This window comes from Monodelphis domestica, chromosome 4 (assembly GCF_027887165.1).
Source record: "Monodelphis domestica isolate mMonDom1 chromosome 4, mMonDom1.pri, whole genome shotgun sequence".
Lineage (NCBI taxonomy): Eukaryota > Metazoa > Chordata > Mammalia > Didelphimorphia > Didelphidae > Monodelphis > Monodelphis domestica.
Window position 1 is genome coordinate 188,343,393 of NC_077230.1, and position 21,358 is coordinate 188,364,750.

General features: G+C 37.2%; 1 protein-coding gene across 3 annotated transcripts in view; it reads left to right on the forward strand.

Annotated features, from left to right (window-relative positions):
* The window catches only part of MTX2 (metaxin 2), a 136,163-nt gene that overhangs the window by 112,847 nt on the left and 1,958 nt on the right, over positions 1-21,358 (forward strand). For 2 of the 3 annotated variants that reach the window (XM_007494421.3, XM_056794029.1), the window contains exon 11: positions 7,476-7,748. The exons of the other annotated variant lie outside the window; for it this stretch is intronic. In XM_007494421.3, coding sequence (XP_007494483.1) covers positions 7,476-7,614 — 139 coding nt within the window. In that variant the 3' untranslated portion in view covers positions 7,615-7,748. Of the gene's footprint in view, positions 1-7,475; positions 7,749-21,358 lie in introns of those variants that run through there. 3 annotated transcript variants of the gene reach the window in all.

The window sequence follows — 21,358 nt, forward strand, 5'->3', positions numbered from 1 at the left end:
AAGCCTTTCCCGATCCATCTTAATTCCTTCTGTTAATTATCTCCTAGTGCTCCTGTATATAGTTTGTTTCAGATAGATAGATGGATGGATAGATAGATAGGTAGGTAGGTGGAGATAGATAGACTAACAGATAGATAGATAGACAGACAGACAGATGTATTTGTTTGCATGTTGTCATAAGTTCTTTGAGGGCAGGGACTTACTTTTGCATCTTTTTGTACTGCCAGAGTTTAGCACAGTACCTGGCTCATAGTAGGCACTTAAATGTTTATTGACTGATTAATCTGCCTCCCCACTGACCTCATCCTAGGAGAATTCAGTATGTGAACTTCCTTTTCTATTTTGCTCATTTTTCCCCTTGACATCATCTCTCACTCTCTAATCCTTTCCCCGAGTCTCTAGTAAAAATTGGCCCTTTCTGCCAAGGCCAGTCCTCCTTTATGTGAGCTTAATCTTCCTCCTGTCTTCCCCAGCAGATTGCATCCTCAAACCCCTCTTTCTCCCTCCTTTTTTCTTTCTGTCTGCTCTGCTCTGCTCTCTCTCTCTCTCTCTCTCTCTCTCTCTCTCTCTCTCTCTCTCTCTCTGTCTGTCTCTGTCTGTCTGTCTGTCTGTCTGTCTGTCTCTCTCTGTCCGTCTGACTCTCTCTCTGGTTCTTTCTCAAACTCAATGTCTTCCTATCAACTTGTTCAATCTGATTGATCTTTTTAGTCATTGTCTTTTTTGACCTCTCTGCTGTATTCCAGAGTTAGCCACTGAATAACCACTTCTCTCTGGATTTTCATGTTATTATTCATTCCAAGTTCTTCTACCTCTCTCTGTTTCCTTAGCCGGCTTATTACCCATCTCATGCCATCTAACTGGGCTCCCTCCCTCCCTCCCTCCCTCCCTCCCTCCCTCCCTCCCTCCCTCCCTCCCTCCCTCCCTCCCTCCCTCCCTCCCTCCCTCCCTTCCTTCCTTCCTTCCTTCCTTCCTTCCTTCCTTCCTTCCTTCCTTCCTTCCTTCCTTCCTTCCTTCCTTCCTTCCTTCCTTCCTTCCTTCCTTCCTTCCTTCCTTCCTTCCTTCCTTCCTTCCTTCCTTCCTTCCTTCCTTCCTTCCTTCCTCCCTCCCTCCCTCCCTCCCTCCCTCCCTCCCTCCCTCCCTCCCTCCCTCCCTCCCTTCATTTTTCTATTTCTGTTCATGGTACCACCACTCATCTAATCTCCCAGGTTCATAGATTTGGCATTATCTGTCTTTTTTTTTAAACTTATTTTGAATCATTTTTTTTAAGTTATGTCCATTCTTTGTGGCCCCATTTGGAACACTGGAGTATTTTGCTATTTCCTCATTTTACAGATAAGATAACTGGGGCAAACAGAGGTTAGGTGACTTGCCAAGAGCCTGTGGCCGGATTTGAGTTCAAGAAGATGGGTCTTTTCTGACTCTAGGCATTGGCACTCTATCCACTGTACCACCTAGCTGCCATCTTGGCATTTTCTTAGATTCCACATATCCAGTCAATGGCCAAATGTTGCTGTTCTATCTTCAAAACATCTCTTATTTGAGCTTAAGTGATTCACCCAGGGTCACACATGCAGGAAGTATGTCTGAGACCCAATTTGACCCCAGGACCTCCTGTTTCTAGGCCTGACTCCCTATCCACTGAGCCACCTAGCTGCTCCACATCTCGTTGCCTTTAACTGCCCCATTCCTCATGGCTGAGGTGTACTCTCTCCTTACTTGATTCAGAGTTCTTCTTTTCCTTTAAGATACAGCTGAAGCACCATGAAGCCTTTTCTGATTCCCCTCAAACACCTGAGTATCCCACCTCTGAAATTACCTTGCGTTTTAACTATTTTGTATATATTAACATGATATTTATTCTATATGTACTAATATATAGTCTTATTGTTTTCCACATTCGAACATATATTTCTTATAAGGGAGATTGGTTCATTCGTCATACCTGTATCCTCAGTGCCTTCACAGTGCCAGATACATAGTGGTGGTCTAATTAATTCCTATTGGTTGGCTAATTTATTAGTTGGACTCCCTCTGTTTTTAATCTCCAATCTCTTTCTATCTACTAGACTTTCCCCGCTGCCTACAAACATTACTAAATCACTTTCATTGTTAAAACAAAGAAAGATCCTAGATTCTAACATACTCATTCATTTCCTTTTCAGATAAACTGAAAAATCCATCTCTGCTCCATGTTCCTACTTTTTTCTCTCTCTCTAAGCCCTCTGCTACTTGGTTTATAATCTGATGCTTCAACTGATGCTATTCTCTTAATCATCAAACCATATTCATTTATATTGTTTCACATTACTTTCTTGTGGTCACTACAGACATTATCTTCCTGGTACTTCTTACTTCACTTTGCATCACTTCATATATTTTTCCATGGTTCTCTGTATTTATAGTGTTTATCACTTTTCTGCCACAGAGAAGTATTCCATGACATCTGGGTATTACCATTTATTTAACAATTCTTTGTTCCGACAAAAAACTCCAACAATGTTATACATTTGTGTGTGTGTGTGTGTGTGTGACCTTTCTCTTTGTCATTGACTTCCTTGGGGCACATGTCTAATAGTAGAACCTTTGGGTTGACTGATTGACATTTTAGTCACTTTCTTTGCACAATTTGTTTATATAAATCACAGTTCTAGTAGCAGTGCATTATTGGTGTGCCTATCTTTCCACAACCTCACCAACATTGACCATTTCTATTTTCCATCATCTTGTCAATATAATGATGTGAAGTGAATCCCTTAGGGCTGTTTTATTTGCATTTCTCTTTTTATCATCAATGTTTGGAATATTTTTTTCTATTTTGTCACTTTTTTTTTTTAATTTTGGTGGTATCATTCCACTACATTTTTTTTTCATTTCCAAAATTGCTATTTCAAAATGTCCACCTTTCTAAAGGAGAAGTTCTGATATCTCAAACTTAGAAACATTTAAAGTATTGTCAAACACTATTATCAACTCACTCTAATTTGCTTATTTTACAGAAAAGTGGTTTTGAATCCCTCTATGTTACTTAGATTCAGAGAAGTTTCCTCCTTTGAGGCTATGGAAATGGAAACAATACCATGATTGCTGTGTACTTTGGGACCATTTAGCTTGTGGATCATTGATTTCACAGACTGCAACTGGTCTTTCATGTAAATATATACTTGGGAGCCCAGGAGTATGTAAGCTTTTGACATAGTTATTACTGAAGTAGAATTTGCTTCTTTCAGAATTGTTACTGTATATTGCCTTGAGTTGAAAATCTCAGTAATAGCTTTAAAACATATTAGTTTCAAAACTGCCACTTCACCTTTGATATGAGAAATGACAAAAATGATTAATTTATTGGTTAGTTGAGTATATAAAAGAAGAATTAATGTTCATCAGATGTAAATCCCTATTCAAATGTCTGTAGCTTTTTTAATTTTAAGTTATATTATCTCTAATTTGAAAACAAGGGATTGAAAAAAGTGGTCTTTGAATGAGGCAGGTCTATTTTCATTAAAGCATGTTTCATTGAAGCATGTAGTTGTTGAAGGAGAGAATACTTTTCTCAGACTTATATCTTCTTGAATAAAGTACTAGTGGCTTAACAGGGTTGTGCTATACAAATTCTCTTACAAACATGCCCAAGATAGCTCTGTTGATTAGGCACTCTGGCATCCAATGTCTTCCATAATATACCATCACCATATCTTTCCTGCCTTATTTTCCATGACTTTTTATAGTATACTACTCACTATGTGTACCGCATATCTTAGTTTCCTGCCTCCGTGCTTTTGTTTAGGCTGTTCCTTTTTCCTGGGATTCCTCAATGAAGAAATTACCTTAGGCTGTCTTTGCTGCAAAGAGTGCACTGTACTCTGAGATTGTGATGCCCAGTGTGGATTTCCTTCTATTAAACTTTTAGCTCTTTGAGAAGAAGGAATCATCCCCTAATCCTCAACACTTGGCCCGGTGCCTTGTCCATGATATATACATGACAAATATTTATTGAAATAAATTGAAAAGACTATAAATGAACAAAGTGAGTCCTCTGTATAGGCTGGTTATATTTTACTGTAGTTTTGGTTTATTCTCTGGTTTTCCAAGATCTGAGAGAACTGGAAAGAGGAAGAGGAGTGGGGGCCGATGCTAGAAAGTCTTTATTCTGCTTTAATGATGATGGCAATTTAAGAGTAGGTAAGGGTACAGAATTAGAGATATTCTAATTAAGGAGCCTGAATGTCTAGATTAATGCAAATTATGTATGGGAAAGGTAGAAACTATGTAAGTACATTATTGGAAGCTGCAAAAGTTTAGCATCTGCCCAAGATAGAACCCTGACACTCTGACATTCTATGTCAGAAACTCATCGTACATGCAACTGACAGGGAACAAATCCCCAAACTACAAATACATATCTAAAAACATTCTTTGAGAGGTCAACCAGTAAACTATACTGGAATTCGAGCATTATCTCAAATGAAACTATTGTCTATAATTTCCTGAACATTAGATTGATGCCACCATTAAAAAAAAAAACTCAAGATCTCTAAGCTCCACACAATGAGAAAGTTTCAAAACCTAGAGACAAAGTAGAAGAAATCCAAATCAGGATGGGATGTATATGTTGTCCCCATTATCCTCTCTTTCTGGAGTTGCTTCTACTAAACCCAGAGATGATTCCTACAAAAGGAATAATTTTAATACACCTGTGAATTGTCCAAAGAATATAAAAAATAAAAGAATAACCCAGGATTATTTCTCCTTGAACTCCACTGAAATTTAAAGTGGGTAATAAGGAAACTAAACTATCGCTCTTAGCAGATGATGTGATGGTATACTTACAGGATCCTAGAGAATTGACTAGAAAACTAGTTGAAATAAAATAAAGTCAGATCTAAACAATTGGAAAAACATCACTTGTTCATGGGTAGGCCAAGCCAATAGAATAAAAAATGACAATTCTACCTAAATTTATTTATTCAATGCTGTACTAATCAAACTACCAAATAATTATTTTATAGAACTAGAAAAAATAATTACACAATTTATCTGGAAGAACAAAAGGTCAAGAATATCAAGGGAACTAATGAAAAAAAAATGTGAAGGAAGGTGACCTAGCAGTATCAGATCTCAAAATTGTACTATAAATCAGTGGTCATCAAAACAATCTGGTACTGGCTAAGAAATAGAATGGTAGATCAATGGAATAGATCAGATACATGATATACAGGGGGTAAATGACCTTAGCAACCTAGTGTTTGATAAGCCCCAAGGCCCCAGCTTTTGGAATAAGAACTCACTCTTTAACAAAAACTTTTGGGGAAATTAGAAAATAGTATGGCAGAAGCTAGGTATAGACCAATATCACACCCTATACCAAGATAAGATGAAAATGGATATATGATTTAGATGCAGAGAGTGATAGCATAACTAAATTAGGGGAACACAGGATAGTTTACCTGAAATATCTTTGGAAAAGGGAAGAATTTATGACCAGACAAGAGACAGAGTGAACAATTTTGATTATATTACATTAAAAAACTTTTGTACAAACAAAACTAATGTAAACAAGGGAAACAACAAATGGGAAAAAATTTTATAACAATTTTCTCCAATAAAGTTCTAATTTCTCAAATGTATGGAGAACAAGCCATTCCCCAATTGACAAGTGGTCAAAGGATATGAATAAGCAATTTTCAGATGAAGAAATCAAAACCATCAATAATCATATGAAAAAATGTTCTAAATCATTCTTGATTAGAGAAATGTAAATGAAAGCAATGCCGAGGTACCACCTCACACCTATCAGATTGGCCAGGATGGCAGTGAAGGAAAGTGGTAAATGTTGCAGGAAATATGGCAGAAAATTGGGACACTAATGCATTGTTGGTGAAGTTGTGAACTGATCCAACCATTCTAGAGGACAATTTTGAACTATACCCAAAGGGCTATAAAACTGTGCATACCCTTTGATGCAGTATGCCACTACTAGGTTTGTATCCCAGAGAGATAATAAAAAAGTAGAAAGGACCTACTTATACAAAAATATTTAAAGCAGCTCTTTCAGTGTTTCAAAGAAATAGAAATTGAGGGGATGTCCACCAATTGGGGGAAGGGCTGAACAAATTGTGATCCATGATGGCAAAGAAATGCTATTGTGCTATAAGACATGATAAAATGATTTCAGAAAAAGCTGGAAAGATCTGAAGGAACTGATACAGAGTGAAATAAACAGAACTGGGAGAACATTATACACAATAACTGAAAATTTGGCTCCTCTCAGCAACGCAGTGACCTGGGATAATCCTGAAAGACTTATGAGGGAATGCTATCCACCTCCAGAGAAAGAACTGTTTGAGTTGCCTGTTGCATCAGTGTGTTTGTGGTTTTTATTTTCAGATTTTGGTTATGTAGGAGTGCGCTCCTATGACAGTGACCAATATGGAAGTGTGTTTTGCATGACAATAAAATAAACATGACAATAAAAATAAAATTTAAAATTTAAAAAGATGGAATAGATTGTTTTATAACAATTTGTCATGATCCAGTCATGACTGACTTGGTGACCCTATGGACCATAGCCATCCATGGAGTTTTCCTTCTTTTTTTTTAAACTTTTATCTTAGAATCAATACTGTGTGTTGGTTCCAAGAGGGAAGAGTGGTAAGGGTTAGGCAATGGGGGTTAAGGGGCATACCCAGAGCCACACAACTGGGAAGTATCTGAGGCCAGATTTGAATCCAAAACTTCATGTCTCCAGACCTGACTCTCAATCCAAGGAGCCACTAACTTGTTCCCTACCATGAGGCTTTCTTGGCAAGGATTCTAGTGTGATTTGCCATTTCTTTCTCCAGTGGATTGTGAGTTTTAAAATTAATATTCAGTAACTAAGTATTATATTTTATAAAGTTATTTTAATAATAACTAAAGTAAAAAAACTACCTGAACTTAGCTGGTCTCGAATAAAGAGGGCATGGGAGGAGTCCCAGCAAACTTAAATGCTATCATGTAAATGCAAGGACTCAGGAAAAGGGAAATTATTCTAGATAATATAGAAAAGAATTTTGGGTAATGTAGTTTTAGGGGTTCAAGAATTTCTAACTATAAAGAATCTTTTTGTCAGGCAATCAGAGATTAAGTGATTTGCTCATCTAGGAAATATCTGGGACTGGATTTGAACTCGGCTCTCCCTGACTATCCACTGAGCCAATTAGCTCTCTCCTAGGCATATTGACTTGCCCAAGGTCACACAATTGGGAAGTATCTGAGGCTGGATTTAAACTCCTGAACTTCCTGACTCTTGGTCTGGTGCTCTAACTGTTGAGTCACAGCTGCGTCTATAGAAATTATTAGTAATAATTCATCTTTATTTAGCTTCTCATATATAGTGTCTCAATTGAGCCTTACTACAACCATCGGATCATACAGCAAATGCTTAGTCATATTGACCGATCAATTATTTTTTATTGATTAAGTATTCCTCTCTACAGGAGAAAATCAAAAACCCAGTCCGAAGAAAATACGCTAAAGAAGAGAAAGGCAAAATCCAAGCTTTGGATACTTGTGAGAACACTGGGAGGTAGCCTGGTCAAGACTCTGCCTCTCTGGAGATTGACCAACAGCTATTAGAGCCTCGGGATGTGAAGGCTAACCTCCCTCTTTTACCCCTGGAAGAACACTGCTGGCTTTAGCTACGTTCCTAGATGCTGTAGTCGGGCTATCAGTATCCCCTTCTTTGAATAAATTCTCCTTATTTCACAAAAGTGGATAAAACATTGACCTCCCATGTGCTCAAGGAAAATGGCCTATCTGCAGTCCATTATTATCCACACGTGCCAGAGACCTGGGATGGAGAGTTCCTGGTGCCATTTACTTTGGAGAAACTCCGTTTTATCCCATCCCACCTTCGGCTGCTAAGTATGGACCCAACCTTCACAAATACGTTTTGTGCCATTCCCTTCTTTCACTTCGGGTCATCTTGGCTTTCTTTATCTCTTGGACTGACAATGGCCTCCTAATTGGTCTTCTGCCTTAAGGCATCCTCTACCTAGCTGACAGCTTATCTTGAAAGCCCCCATCAGCCTGCCTCTCCCCCCCTCCCCAGAAAAGATTCCTCTTCTTTATTCATTCTTTGATGTGAGCCAGACTGACTTCTGGAGGCTTCTCACCTAAGATGGTCCATATCACATTTCTTGGTCTCCTCTCCCAGGCTGTCTGCCCCTTTTTGCCTGGGAGTAGTCCTGTGCTTTTGCCTTTAGAATCCCTAGTTTCATTAAAATCGTAAGTTCTTCTTACCAGGGGACAATCCTCAAACTACTTGTGCCTCCACCCCCTCCCCAAAACAGTCTTGTATTTACTTTGTATTTTAGTTAGGTTATTAGACCTAGAATCAAGACAATCCAAGTTTAAATCCAGCCTCAGACACTCAATAGCTGTGGGACCTTGGGTAAGTCACTTAACTCTGCCTCAATTTCCTTATCTGTAACAGGAGCTGGAGAAGGAAATGGCAAACCACTTCAGCTATCTTTGCCAAGAAAACCCCAAATGGAGTCACAAAGATACGATTGAACAACAGCAACAAAAGACACATATTGAGAATCTGTTTCCCAGATAGAATGCATTAGTAAAAGAGTAAGAAGTATGTTACTTTTTCCATTACTCATTGGCCATTTAGGCCAAAGTTCAATTCCAAACTTCAGTTAAAGCTTTCTAAAAATAGTTTCATACCTTGGACTTTTTGAATAGGAAATATTTTTAGAGTCTAGCACTAGTATTCAAGAGCTTACAGGTCAACATAAAATGAGGCTCAGATTCCTAAAGTATATACATTTTGGGAATGGATAGAATAAATGTGATTTTACTCTAACCCCTAAACTTAAAAAAAAAAAAAACCCTTATCTTCCATCTTAGAATTAGTACTGTGTATTGGCTCCAAGGCAGAAGAGTGGTAAGGGCTAGGCAATGGGGGTCAAGTGACTTGTACAGTCATATACCCAGAAGTGTCTGAGGCCAGATTTGAACCTGGGACCTCCTGTCTCTAGGTCTGGCTCTCAATCCACTGAGCTGGCCCCTGACCCCTAAATTCTTAAAGTCTTGAAGGCTAGAATTTGGAGTGGAGGTTTAGTTGAGAGGCTGTTATATTTTATTTTCTATTTTGAGGACCAGAATCCTTGCTATCACTTTTTAATGCATAGATATCTCAGGATGTCATTGCTTATCCTGGTTTCTCTTTTTTTCCCCCTTCCACCATATTAACATTTGAGATAGGTGAAGTTTGTTGTCAGTAAGAGATAAGAGATAAGAGATGTTGAGATTTATAGTTTAACAGGAACCTTAGAAATCATCTAGTCCAAGGACCTAAACCTAGGACCTATAAACTTGTTTTAAAAATATTTCAAAAATGATTTCATTATAGCAGATGGTTTCCTTTGTAGTCAATCATATGTGTTTTATTTTCTGTATTAAAAAAACAAACAAACAAAGCCAAACAGTCCAAGAGAAGGGATTCATAGGCTTCACCAGACTGTCCATGGGCTCCTTTACACAAAAAGAGATTACAAATCACTTTTGCAGGCTATTCTGCTCATTTTCTCGTGAAGGGGAATAGATGATCAAGGTAGCTGCAGTATTAGGAGGGATGAAAGGGAAAAGAATCCTTCCTTTATTTTGATTCTTTCCCCCTTTGCTTTCCACTTTTAAGTACAGATTCAGACCCCTTTTATAATTTATTTTAAAGTCTCATCATTTCATGAAGCTGCTACTTGGACCCCCTTTACAAGATTTCTAAAGACTTGTCCTGACCCTCTCTATTGTCCCTCTTGCCCTTTGGCTCAGGATCAGTGGCACAAACGAATCTCCTTAAGTAAGGTAGTTTTTGAGGGGAAAAAATGGAGGATGTTGGGTGAAGGGGTGAAGTGGAGAAAAGAAGAGATCCTTAATAAAGCCAGTTTTCTGATGGGTATGGCAGCATAAGTTGGCCCATGATGTTATTTTTATCTGAAGAAGATGGCAAAACCCAAAGACCCTAGAAGGATGGGTTCATACCGATACTTTCAAAATCTGATTGTTTTATTTATTACAAGGATTTTGTTTTTGTTTTTAAATGGGAGGAATTAGAGAGGAGAAAAGGGGAAGATGGGATGGGATGGGATGGTTGGACTTTTATTAACAGAAAAACCCCCATCAAAAAAAGACTACCATCATGTGTAATTTACCTGTTAGTTATGGCCATGGCTTATCAGTCTAGACCCTCAGTCCACTGGGCAATAGTTAATTCTGTTCCACAGTGCACTTTGCACAGCTTTGGCCTCTAATACTAAATGATAATAATTGAGTTGATGGCACCATATGGCTTCCTTGCTAGCCACTGTTAATATACTCATTTTCTTTGTGTTCACAGAGAGGGGGTCATTTTCTGTGGGCTTCAGCACAACCCCATTCTGCATACATCATCGAGGAAATGATCTTCTCCTTAATGTAGAAGATGGCATGTTTCCCCATATGGATCAGGTTACCAGCATTACAAAGCTTTAGATGGAGAGATATTTGTGTATTGAATAGAATTAAATGATGTGATACAGTGGGGAAATGTTTTTAATTAGGAATGAGAAAATATGGGTTCCTGTCCTAGTCTTGTCACTTCCTAGATGTATATCCTAGCGTTATCTCTCTCAACCTGTTTCTTTCTCCATAAAATGGGTTAATAATTCCTGTCTAGACTCCTTCACTGGGTGCAGTTCAGTATTTATTAAAGTGCTTCAATAAATTTATTAAACTAAGGCTCTGAGGTCGGCTTTGCACAAAGATGAAAATGAAGTGGTCCCACCCTTGAGAAGCTAAGTGAGTTAATATATTTTAAAGTACTTTAAGACCTCTAAAGTGCATATGGTATTGTTATTGCTTGGCTAATGTTTCTTTTCTCTGTGTTTAGTTATCATGGAAAAAAAAAATCAGTCGATGGTTGTCTGTCTTCAAAGATACTTAAAACTCAGTGTTGGGAGGGAGCAAGCCTGACACTAGGGTACCAATGGCAAATGTTGCTGAGATGGGCTTAATGAAGCCTCTTAGGATCAGCTGGACTGCTAGCAAACGCTTCATTTCCTGTGGATTCCTTCCCTTAGAAGCTGAGTAGAACTCCAATGGCTCCCATAACAATTATCACCCACTTGTTCTGGAGGATTCAAGTTTTTTTTTCTTTTTTCCCTTTTTTTTTTGCATTAGTCAGGTTGAAGGATTCGTGGTATTAATCATGACTGAAGTTGTTATTTATCACCTGCTGGGTGAGAAATAATAATTTTGGCACTAGTGGGGCAGCAGGCCAGAGGTACCAAATTAAGTAAAACATCTAAACACTAGCAAGGATCATTTCTCTGATTAATGAATTGTTACAAAGAAAAAGTGCTACTCATTATCTGGTCTTACCAATACAAAGAGGGACTTGTAAGAAAAAAGTACCAGCTCTCTCTGTCCAATATTTCTATGCATATCATTCTTCTCTTCATTCCTTATTCTTTCTCCATCTCTGAAAGGATAGAATGTCAGTCTATTACTTGTAGTTTTCTTTTCAGTGCCAAAGGACAGAAATGGAAATCTTTCCTGCATTTTGAAGCTGTTTTAGCCAAAATATTTGGCTTTGCCAAAGGTATTTGTGCTCCATAAAAGGATTTTGTTGGGGGGAAAACTCCAATTCGTCCATGTTAGTGGATGGAGGGCAGCCCTTAGAGTCGGGAAGATTTGGATTTGTCTCTTCTCTGACTTAGAAAGCCTGAATGACTCTTGGGAAAGCAGTTAAGTTTTCACTTCCCCAGGTGCCTTTCCAAGGCAGTAAATCACAAAGGTAGGAAGCCTTTCCCAAACCCCCTCAGTTCTAAGGCTTTCTCCCTGAGATGATCTCCAATTTATCCTATCTATATGTTATTTACACCTAGTTGTTTGCATATTATCTTCCCTATTCAACTCTGTGAGCTTTTGTGGACAAGTGCCATCTTTTCCGTCTCTTTGTACCTGCAGCTCTTAGCATATCTGGCACACAGCAGGTGTTTAATAAATATTTGTTAACTTGGCAAATTGCCCATATATTATTATTTTTAAAAAACCCTTTTCATCTGTCTTAGAACTGATACTAAGTATTGGTTCCAAGTCAGAATAGCAGTACAGGCTAGGCAATTGGGGTTAAGTGACTTGACCAAAGTCACACAGTTAGGATATGCCTGAGGTCAAATTTGAACCTAGGACTTCTTGTTTCTAGGTCTGGCTCTCTAAGTACTGAGCCACCTAGCTGCGTCACCCCATATGTTTTAGTTGAGGGTTTCTACACCAAGAGATCATTATGCTGATTAAATTGAAGGACTGGATATCTTCCCCCAAAGAGCCTAAAATTAAGATGGTAAATCTGTTTCTAAGTAGGTACCTAAGCATAATTTAAGCATTTATGTATGGTTCAACAACAAAAATTACTGCCATGTTGGAAGTGATCCTTTGAAGAGGAATAATTCCCTTTTTTTTCCTCTTTCTTTCAATTAAGGAAAAATAGTTTTCTTATAAATTATTTTGCTGATTCTGTGATTTTATAATCTGAAGCAATTTTTAAACCTTTGCACCTTCTTTTAAATGGATGCTGTTCTAAGCACACAGATGGTGCTAGGAGATTTCAGGATATTGTACCATCATAGATTTAGAGATGTAAAGAACCTTCAAAGGTCATTGTGAATCCATTCCCCCCACATTTCACAGATGAAAAACTAAGGCACAGAGAATTAAGTGACTCATCCATGGTCACACAACTAGCAAGTTTCCTTTTTGAGATTTTAATCTGGGTATTCCTCTAAGACCAGTGCCCAATACATTATAGCATACCCTCTGAAAAGGACTCTCTGAATTTGACAAGAAAAAAAACAACAACAACAAACCTTTAACTCACCAAAAGATTCAAGTCAATTATGAATACAATTAGGTTAGTTAGTTTTTTGTACTTTTTTTTGAAGAATAAGTGATGAAAACCACTTAAAGACCAAACAAAATGTCCAGTTTTACCTATTTTCATTCATCCAAACATTCCACTAAAGAAGACATTAAAAAAAAGATAAAGTAATTATGTATTAGAGAAATAAAAAAATTTCAGTACCATTTTCATAATTTTTGTTACTTAAAGTCATAATAGTTAAATAATTTATAATATTATGTTTTAATTGGGAGTAAATAATAGCACCCATTTGAATAGTACTTTGAGATTTGCTAAACCTCCTTTCTTAGGTAATGTAATGATTATATTACATCTTAGATAATGTAGAGATTTTCAACCAACTAATGAAGCTAGCTAGAATTCCACTGCAGGAATTTTGAGTCCAAGTCAAATGTTCTTTCCACCACACTGAATTATGATTGCCTTATGGGAATTATCTCCAACCGTTTTTACCCAAATTAACTCACATAGACAAGGAACAAAATAATATTGAGTCAAAACTTGCTTTATAAGATGTCAGTCCAAGGAAGGCCCAATTTAATTTCAGTGGTTAAATTCCTAAATCCTGAAGGCATTTAGCATTTTTGTCAGCTAGACTTCCCTGTATAAAGTTAGAAACCTAACTGGCCACAGAGGATAGAAGCCAAAGAAGAAATCAAGCATATGACTATATGGAAAATAAAGAATAACCTAGATGATATTAGAATTGGACCAAAACATCTGATTACTTCATTTGGGTGTCTAAATACTTTCATATTAGTGTTATGATGAAAACCCAAAAGTTTCTAAATGTGAAGAGCTGCATTTTCAAAGTCTTACACTCAATAATTTTTTTTTTGAACTTTCATCTTGGGCAAAGTTCTGTAGGGATACAAAGAAAGACCCTCCTTTCAAGTAGCCCAGAATATTAAAGTTAGAAGGAACCTTTGATGTCATTTTTCCAGACCAACCTATACCTAAATGGAAATCTCTACAAATGATTTCTGCTTGGAGACCCTCAGTAAGAAAGAACTCACTACCTCCCTACGTAGTCTAAAGCTGCCTCTGCAACATTTATCTCCTAGCTCTTTCCTCTGGGGCCAAGCAAAAAAAATCTGATCCTTGTTGTAAATTACATCTTCAAATTCTTGAAGCCATACCATCATATTTCCCCTAAGTTTTCTCTTTTCTTTTTGAAACATGTCCAGTCCATTTTATTGATCCTCATGTGGCATAGTGCACTGGCCCATCTCCATCCAGTTCAACTTCTTCTCTACTAGTGTGTGATGTCCTTTGAAAGCGGTCACACAAAACTGAACACAGCAGGCACTATATGGCCCGACCAGTGTGCCCTGATGTCTCAGTCTAGATACTAGACCTCTATTAATGGGATCTAAGATCATATTAACATTCTTTGGGGGATGGAGTATAGGGCTGGAGAAGTCACATTGCTGCTTTATATATATATATATATATATATATATATATATATATATATATATGTATATATATATATACACACACACATATGTATGTATATGTATTTTTATTATAGATATTTTATTTTTACCAATAACATGTAATAACAAATTTCCAGGTAAGTTTTCTGAAGTTTTATGATCCAAATTGTCTCCCTCCTTGCATTCCCTTCCTTATCTGGGAGCTAGCAAGCAATTTGATCTGGGTTATATGTGTATTATCATGCAAAACATTTTAATATTATTCATTTTTGTAATTGAGTTATCTTATAAAACCCAAACCCCAAATAAACAAATGAAAAATCGTGTGCTTGATCTGAATTCTGACTCCAATAGTTCTTTCTTTGGAAGTGGATAACATTCTTTGTCATAAGTTCCTCAGAATTGTCTTGGATCTTTGTATTGCTGAGGGTAGCTAGGTCTATCCTAGTTGATCATTCCATAATATTGCTGTTACTGTGTATAGTGTTCTCCTGGTTCTGCTTATTTCACTCTGCATCAGTTTATGCATGTCTTTCTGACTTCTTCTGAAATCATCCTGTTCATCATTTATTACAGCACAATTGTATTCCATCATCATCATATACCACAATTTGTTCAGTCATTCCCAGTTGATGGACATCCTTTCAATTTCTATTTAAAAAGAGCAGCTACACATATTTTTATACAAGCAGGTCCTTCCCCCTCCCCCTTTTAAAAATCTCTTTAGGATACAGACCCAGTAGTAGTATACTGGATCAAAGGGATAGCCTGGTGGGCATAGTTCCAAATTGCCCTCCAGCACCTGGAGCCAGTTCACAACTCCAGCACACATTGCTGCTTTATACTGAGTGTACTCCATCTATTGCCTAGATATGTCTCCCATATGCTATATATGCACAATTGATATTTTTTTAAATCTTTACCTTCCACCTTAGAATCAATACCATATGTTGGTTCCAAGGCAGAAGGGCAGTAAGGGCTCAAAATTGGGGTTAAGTGATTTGCCCAGAGTCACATAACTGGGAAGTGTCAGAGGCTAGGTTTTGAACCCAGGACCTTCCGTCTTTAGGCCTCGCTCTCACTCCACTGAGCCATCTAGATGCCCGCTCTCCTTTTATTTCTTTTTCCATTTACTTTCTTCTGTTTTTTTTTGAAACACCTTCTATCTTAAAATCAATACTGTGTATTTGGTTCCAAGGTAGAAGAGTGGGGAAGGCTAGGTAATAGGGGCAAGTGACTTGCCCAGGGTCACACAGCTAGAAAGTGTCTGAGACCAGATTTGAACCCAGAATCTCCAATCTCCAGATTTCTATCCATTGAACAATCTACCTGCTCGTCAGTTGATATTTTGAACCCAAGTGATAAATGTAAAGGACAATACAGATAGTCTTTATAGTTAAGGGATACCATCAAATAAGCATCACAGACAAGTATAGCGGGGGCTCAGAAGTGGACAATATCATTGTAGTGGAACCCTGGAACAATAGGGAAAGCTTCATGGAGGAGTTGGGATATGCAATGAGCCTTGAAATGTGGGTAGAATTTGGATAGGTGAAAACAAAGACATGAAAAGTTTGTGATTTATTTTGTAAGCAATGGAGACTCATTGAAAGTTTTTGAGTAGGAGAGGGAAATGAGATAACTGGTATTTTAGGAAAATAAATATACCATTGGTGCCTGGATAAACTGGACTAAGGCAATAGATATGGTAAAGAAATCTTAGATGAGGAAACGTTGAGAAGTAAAAAGCCACAGGGCTTCAAGACTTAACTGATTATAGATAGTGAGGAAGATGGATAAATTAAAGATGATTCTGAGGTTTTGACCCTTGATGACAGACATAGAAAAGTAATGAGGGGGAACTACTGGGTTTGATTTTAAAACATGATGACTTTGAGGTGACAATGGGGGGGCCACTTGGAAATGTCTCCAAGAGTTAGAAAGCTCCCATGATGTCAATTCATAATACTCTGTGGAGAAGCTTTATTTCTTTGACATGATATTTGGTGCTTCCTTGAATATCCATGTCATCAATATTTTTAGGTTCCGTGGTCAACAAAAGGCATAAAGGGGAGAAAATGGTGTTCAGTTCAGTTCTGCCAATGGCAACAACATCCATTTTAAACATGAGCATTCAAACAGGCAGAAAAAACTCCCATGTGTTTGGTTGTCCCACCTCAAAAACTCCCTAAATATAACCTTATTTGATACTTGCTTTGTATAATTTTATTATTAATAACATAAGTGTATTTCCATTTTTATCTTTCCTACCATCCTACTATTAATTGAAGGACACACAGGTATTCAGAAATGGCAATTATGGATGCAATTCCTTTAACTGTCAGTTATTGTCAGGCACTGGAGGGCCCCTGCATTTTAGAAATTAAATATATTGGGCTTCCAATTGTTCCTATTGTCTGGTGGGCTTAACTTCATTATTCCCTCATGCCAAACCAGAAGTCAGCTTAAGTTTAAACACAAGTGGAAAATGTCTTGATGTTGATCTATTTACAGATTTTTTCTCTTTATAAAAGTGGCATTTGCTTCCTTTTAAAAAATTAGATGGCTTAAATTGGATTTTCAAAGTCTTTCTTTACAAAATATTTTGCAAGTGACCAAAGATGGCTAATGGTAGAAGATAAGAACTAAATAAACTCATGTCTCCTCTTTTGTCTCCCCTGCTCCTTTCATTAAAAGAGAAATAGGGGGGAGCTATGTAAGACCATGTGTATTTTATGGGACAATAAATACATATGTTTCTGATTTGTTTATGCTTAACTCATCAAAATGTGGTTTTCTAAGAGCTATTTGATGTCCCAATACACCCTCTTGAGACTATCTATAAGGTTTTTAAATTCACCCGCCTCCTTTGACTCTCCCAGTCTCCATAAAAACAGACTTGTGTTTTGACAGAAATAGAAATAAAAGAGTAAAATGTTGGAGTTTTCTTCAAGTTAGACATAGAGATTCTAGATCCTTTTTTTGGGTAAAAAAATGTTTTTCCAGTAACTTGGCCAAGCATATTTTATTTTATTTATTTATTTTCAAAACCATTACCTTCAGTCTTAGAATCAATACTGGTATAATGGTTCCAAGGCAGAAGAGTGGTCAGGGCTAGGCAATGGGGGTCAAGTGACTTGCCCAGGATCATATAGCTAGGAAATGTCCCAAACCAAATTTGAACCCAAGACCTCCCATCTCTAGGTCTGGCTCTCAATCCACTGAGCTACCCAGCTTCCCCCTAAGCATATTTTAAAGCCACATTTTTATCTCATTTTAAAGGATGCCTTGTTAGAATCAATATTTCCAAAACTTCATAAAACTGATGACAAAGAACCTTTGAATGTTGTTATAATTTGGGGGTGGCAAGTGTGGAATTACCTTCCTTAGTTCAATTTGACAAACAACAAAAATATTGCAACTAGGTGATAAGTATGAAAAAAACTTCCCTCCAAAATGATAGTCCTTCCCTTCAAGGAGTTTATTTTCTACTTGATAGGGTCACAACTTGTAAATAGAAAACTAATTATGAAGTATATGGGTATCTATTTACATACATATAAAGTATTTAATGTTTTATTATTTTATTTTAACCTGTTTTTATTTAAACCTAAACTTTATTTTATTTTTTACTTAAATCTAAAATTTCTTGTTTTATCTACAAAAAGTTATTTAATAACAAATTTATATAGACTTTGTAATTTTTATTATTCAGATATGTCTGACTCTTTGTGACCTCAAATGGAGTTTTCTTGACAAAGATACTGAGGAATGGATTTGTCATGCCTTTCTCCAGGTCATAATTAAAGATGAGAAAATTGAGGTAAACAGGGTTAAGTGACTTGCTCAGGATCACACAGCAAATAAGTGTCTGAGATTGGATTTGAACTCAGGTCTTCTTGACTCTAGGATCATCACTTTATCCACCACCTAGCTGTCCTACTTTGTAATTAGTTATGTATATATATAACATATTATTACTTATAGTATTATATAGAATTATTGCTATTACTTTATAATTAATTATATAATAAATGTTATAGAGTATAATATGTAATACATGATTTATTTAAAAGTATACATATAATTACAAAGAATATAGTTAATATAGTTCATATACTATAAAAGCATATATAATACATATAATTACAGAGTGTATATATGCATATATACATACACACATATAAATCATATCATTTCCAGGGGATGAGCCTTGATAACTTTTTAGATATCAAGAAGGGTCTCTCACTTTGTTATTAATAGCAATGCAGTGATCCAGAACAATTCTGAGGGCCTTATGAGAAAGAACACTATCCACATCCAGAGCAAGAACCGTGGGAGCAGAAACGCAGAAGAAAACCATATGATTTATTAATTGTTTATATGGTTATAGGATTTGGGGTTTTGGTTTTAAAGGACTACTCTATTGCAAAAATGAATAATACAGAAATAGGATTTAAGTAACAATCTGTGGGTAAACCAGTGGCCATTGCTTGTCAACTTTGGATGGCCAGAGGGAAGAGGAGAGGGAGACAACAAAAATCATGGAATCATGGGGAAATTTTTTAAAAAGTTAAATAAAATCTGAGAGAGAAGAAAAAAAAAGAGTCTCACAGAGGAACTAGAACCTGAGCTGAACTTTGAAGGGAGTTCGAGATTCCACAAGACATGGGCTAGGAGGGAGGGCATTTCAGAAAAGGATGACCACTTGCATAAATGGGTGTGTAAGCAAGAGATGGAATGCCATATATAGGGAACAGATATCAACCCCATTGGAGTAGAATGAAGGGTTCATAAAGGGCAGTGATATGATGGTGGGTGGGAACCAGATTGCAAGGGGCTTTAAATTCTAGATTGAGGATTTTTAAAATAACAACAACAAAACAACCAACCAAGTAGATCTTGAATGGAATTTCCCACAGGAATAAATAGTTACAAAAGCTCCCTGAGTGGTTTCAGATGCAAGAACTCATGGTTAGGACGGTGATGGAAAAGGAGTAGGTATAAAGCTCTCCACCACCCTTCCAAAGAACAGCAATAAGGACAACAAAAAGCTAGCATCCACTTCTGGTCTAGCCAACTGAGATAGAGCCACGATGCCCTTTGCTTTCTCTTTGCTTTCTCTGCCCCCCAAATATATTCATTCTCATTTTAAAATTGCTCTTTTGGAGTGCTAAATCTCAACCCACACTAATTTCTAGAGGTCAGAATCTGACCCTGATTGGAACAAAATCTGGAGTCAAATATTCACAGCAGAATGCTTTTACCTTGCGGTGTGTCAGAAGCCATCTCGCTGCAAATGCTTCACACACCTTGGAGTGCAGCTTGTGGAACTGATGAGGTGAAGAACACCGCAAGCAGCTTCTGTGCTGGTAATCACAGGACTGAAGAAACACATACATCATCTGCCACATCGCTTGGCATTTCAAGTAAAAAACCTTCACATTGTGTAAGACGTTGGACAAATGACGGCCATATGCATGTTTGTCTGGGTGCAGATGGCCCTGCGCTCTCCTCGAGGAGAACGCTGAGCTCGGCTCTTTTTTGCCGACAGTTTAATATTGGTGACACAGTTTATGTCCTCTGCAAAAACAATAATGGAGGATAAGGTGACATAAATTATTTGCAAATCGTTTGACATATGCAGGGCATTGTCCTTGCAATAATCACCATCAGTCTGTCAGTTTAAGATATGAACCATGCCACGGCCATTTTATATCACTGGGTTAAGCTTTCACATGCTGTAATTTTACAGATTTGTTCTTTGGCAAACCACTGCAACACAAATCAAATCGGATTATGTTTAGTCATGTACTGTATCATGCACATTGCTTAGATAAAAAAGGCGAAAAAACAACACTCTGCAAGCTACTGGAATTGTGAGGCAGCCTACCGTTTGATATCATGGCGATCTGGTCGTTGAATAGCAAGAGTTCCGTCTACACCATTACTCAACTTTTCCCATTCATTTTTCAAGTCAGCGCGGTTATTTGCAAGACTGTTGGGCTTTTGTTCTTACTCTACAGGAAAATCGAGCTTGCAACAAATTAATCTAATGTGCTACAAGTATTTCTCTTAAGGATTTTTTGGGGATGTGTGTGATTGGGGGAGATTCAAATATAGGAACACGGATCTCTTGGGAAGCCAGACTTTCAGAAAAGATACCTGAGTATTTGGCTTTTTTTTTTTTAAGTTTTATATTTAGCTGGTATCATTTGATTTCTTTCTATCAGCATAGGACAATTCCTGTAAATGGTGATTAAATATCAGCTGGTGTTACCCTCGTTTTTACTGTGTAAACTAAATGCCATATGGCATATTTCCATTGTTGGGCCCTGATGCCAATTGATGTTGAAAATCTGTGTTTTACAGTTCAACCATACAGAGCACAAGTGTTTTAAATGGTTCTGAATCACTGTGGCGTTGCATGCATTTAAGCAACCTGATAAATGCCTTTCGATGACATTACCTCAATTTTCTGGAGTTGCCAAGAGAACTATAAATTCCCCCAACAGGACATTCTAAAATTGAGTACAAAGAAATTTGTATGGAGCAGCATGATTTGTTTTCCTTTGGAAAAGTTAGTTCCATTGAGTTATATCAGCAGAACTGAATCTTCTTTTTCTATCTTTACAGAGCCCTTAAACCCGAAAGATTTATTGCATTTACATCCTTGAAATAACATATTTTTTTTACTTTGAAGGCAGGCATTATCACCAAGCTATTTTATAGCTATCCTGATAAGTGTAGTGAAGGGAAATACTTACAAATAACTTCCTTTAATCTGCCTTCTATTCATAGGATGCAACAGGGAATTTGATATTAAGAGGAATCCCCAAAGTCTTTGCCTTTGTATATAAATTGACCCCACGTAGCCCGACTTTGGTGGCTTCAGTCTAGGAGTCAATGAAAAAAGTTAAAATGGGACTGGCTAAGAAAGCCAAAAATGTATTTATTTGGCAGAGTTTCAAAA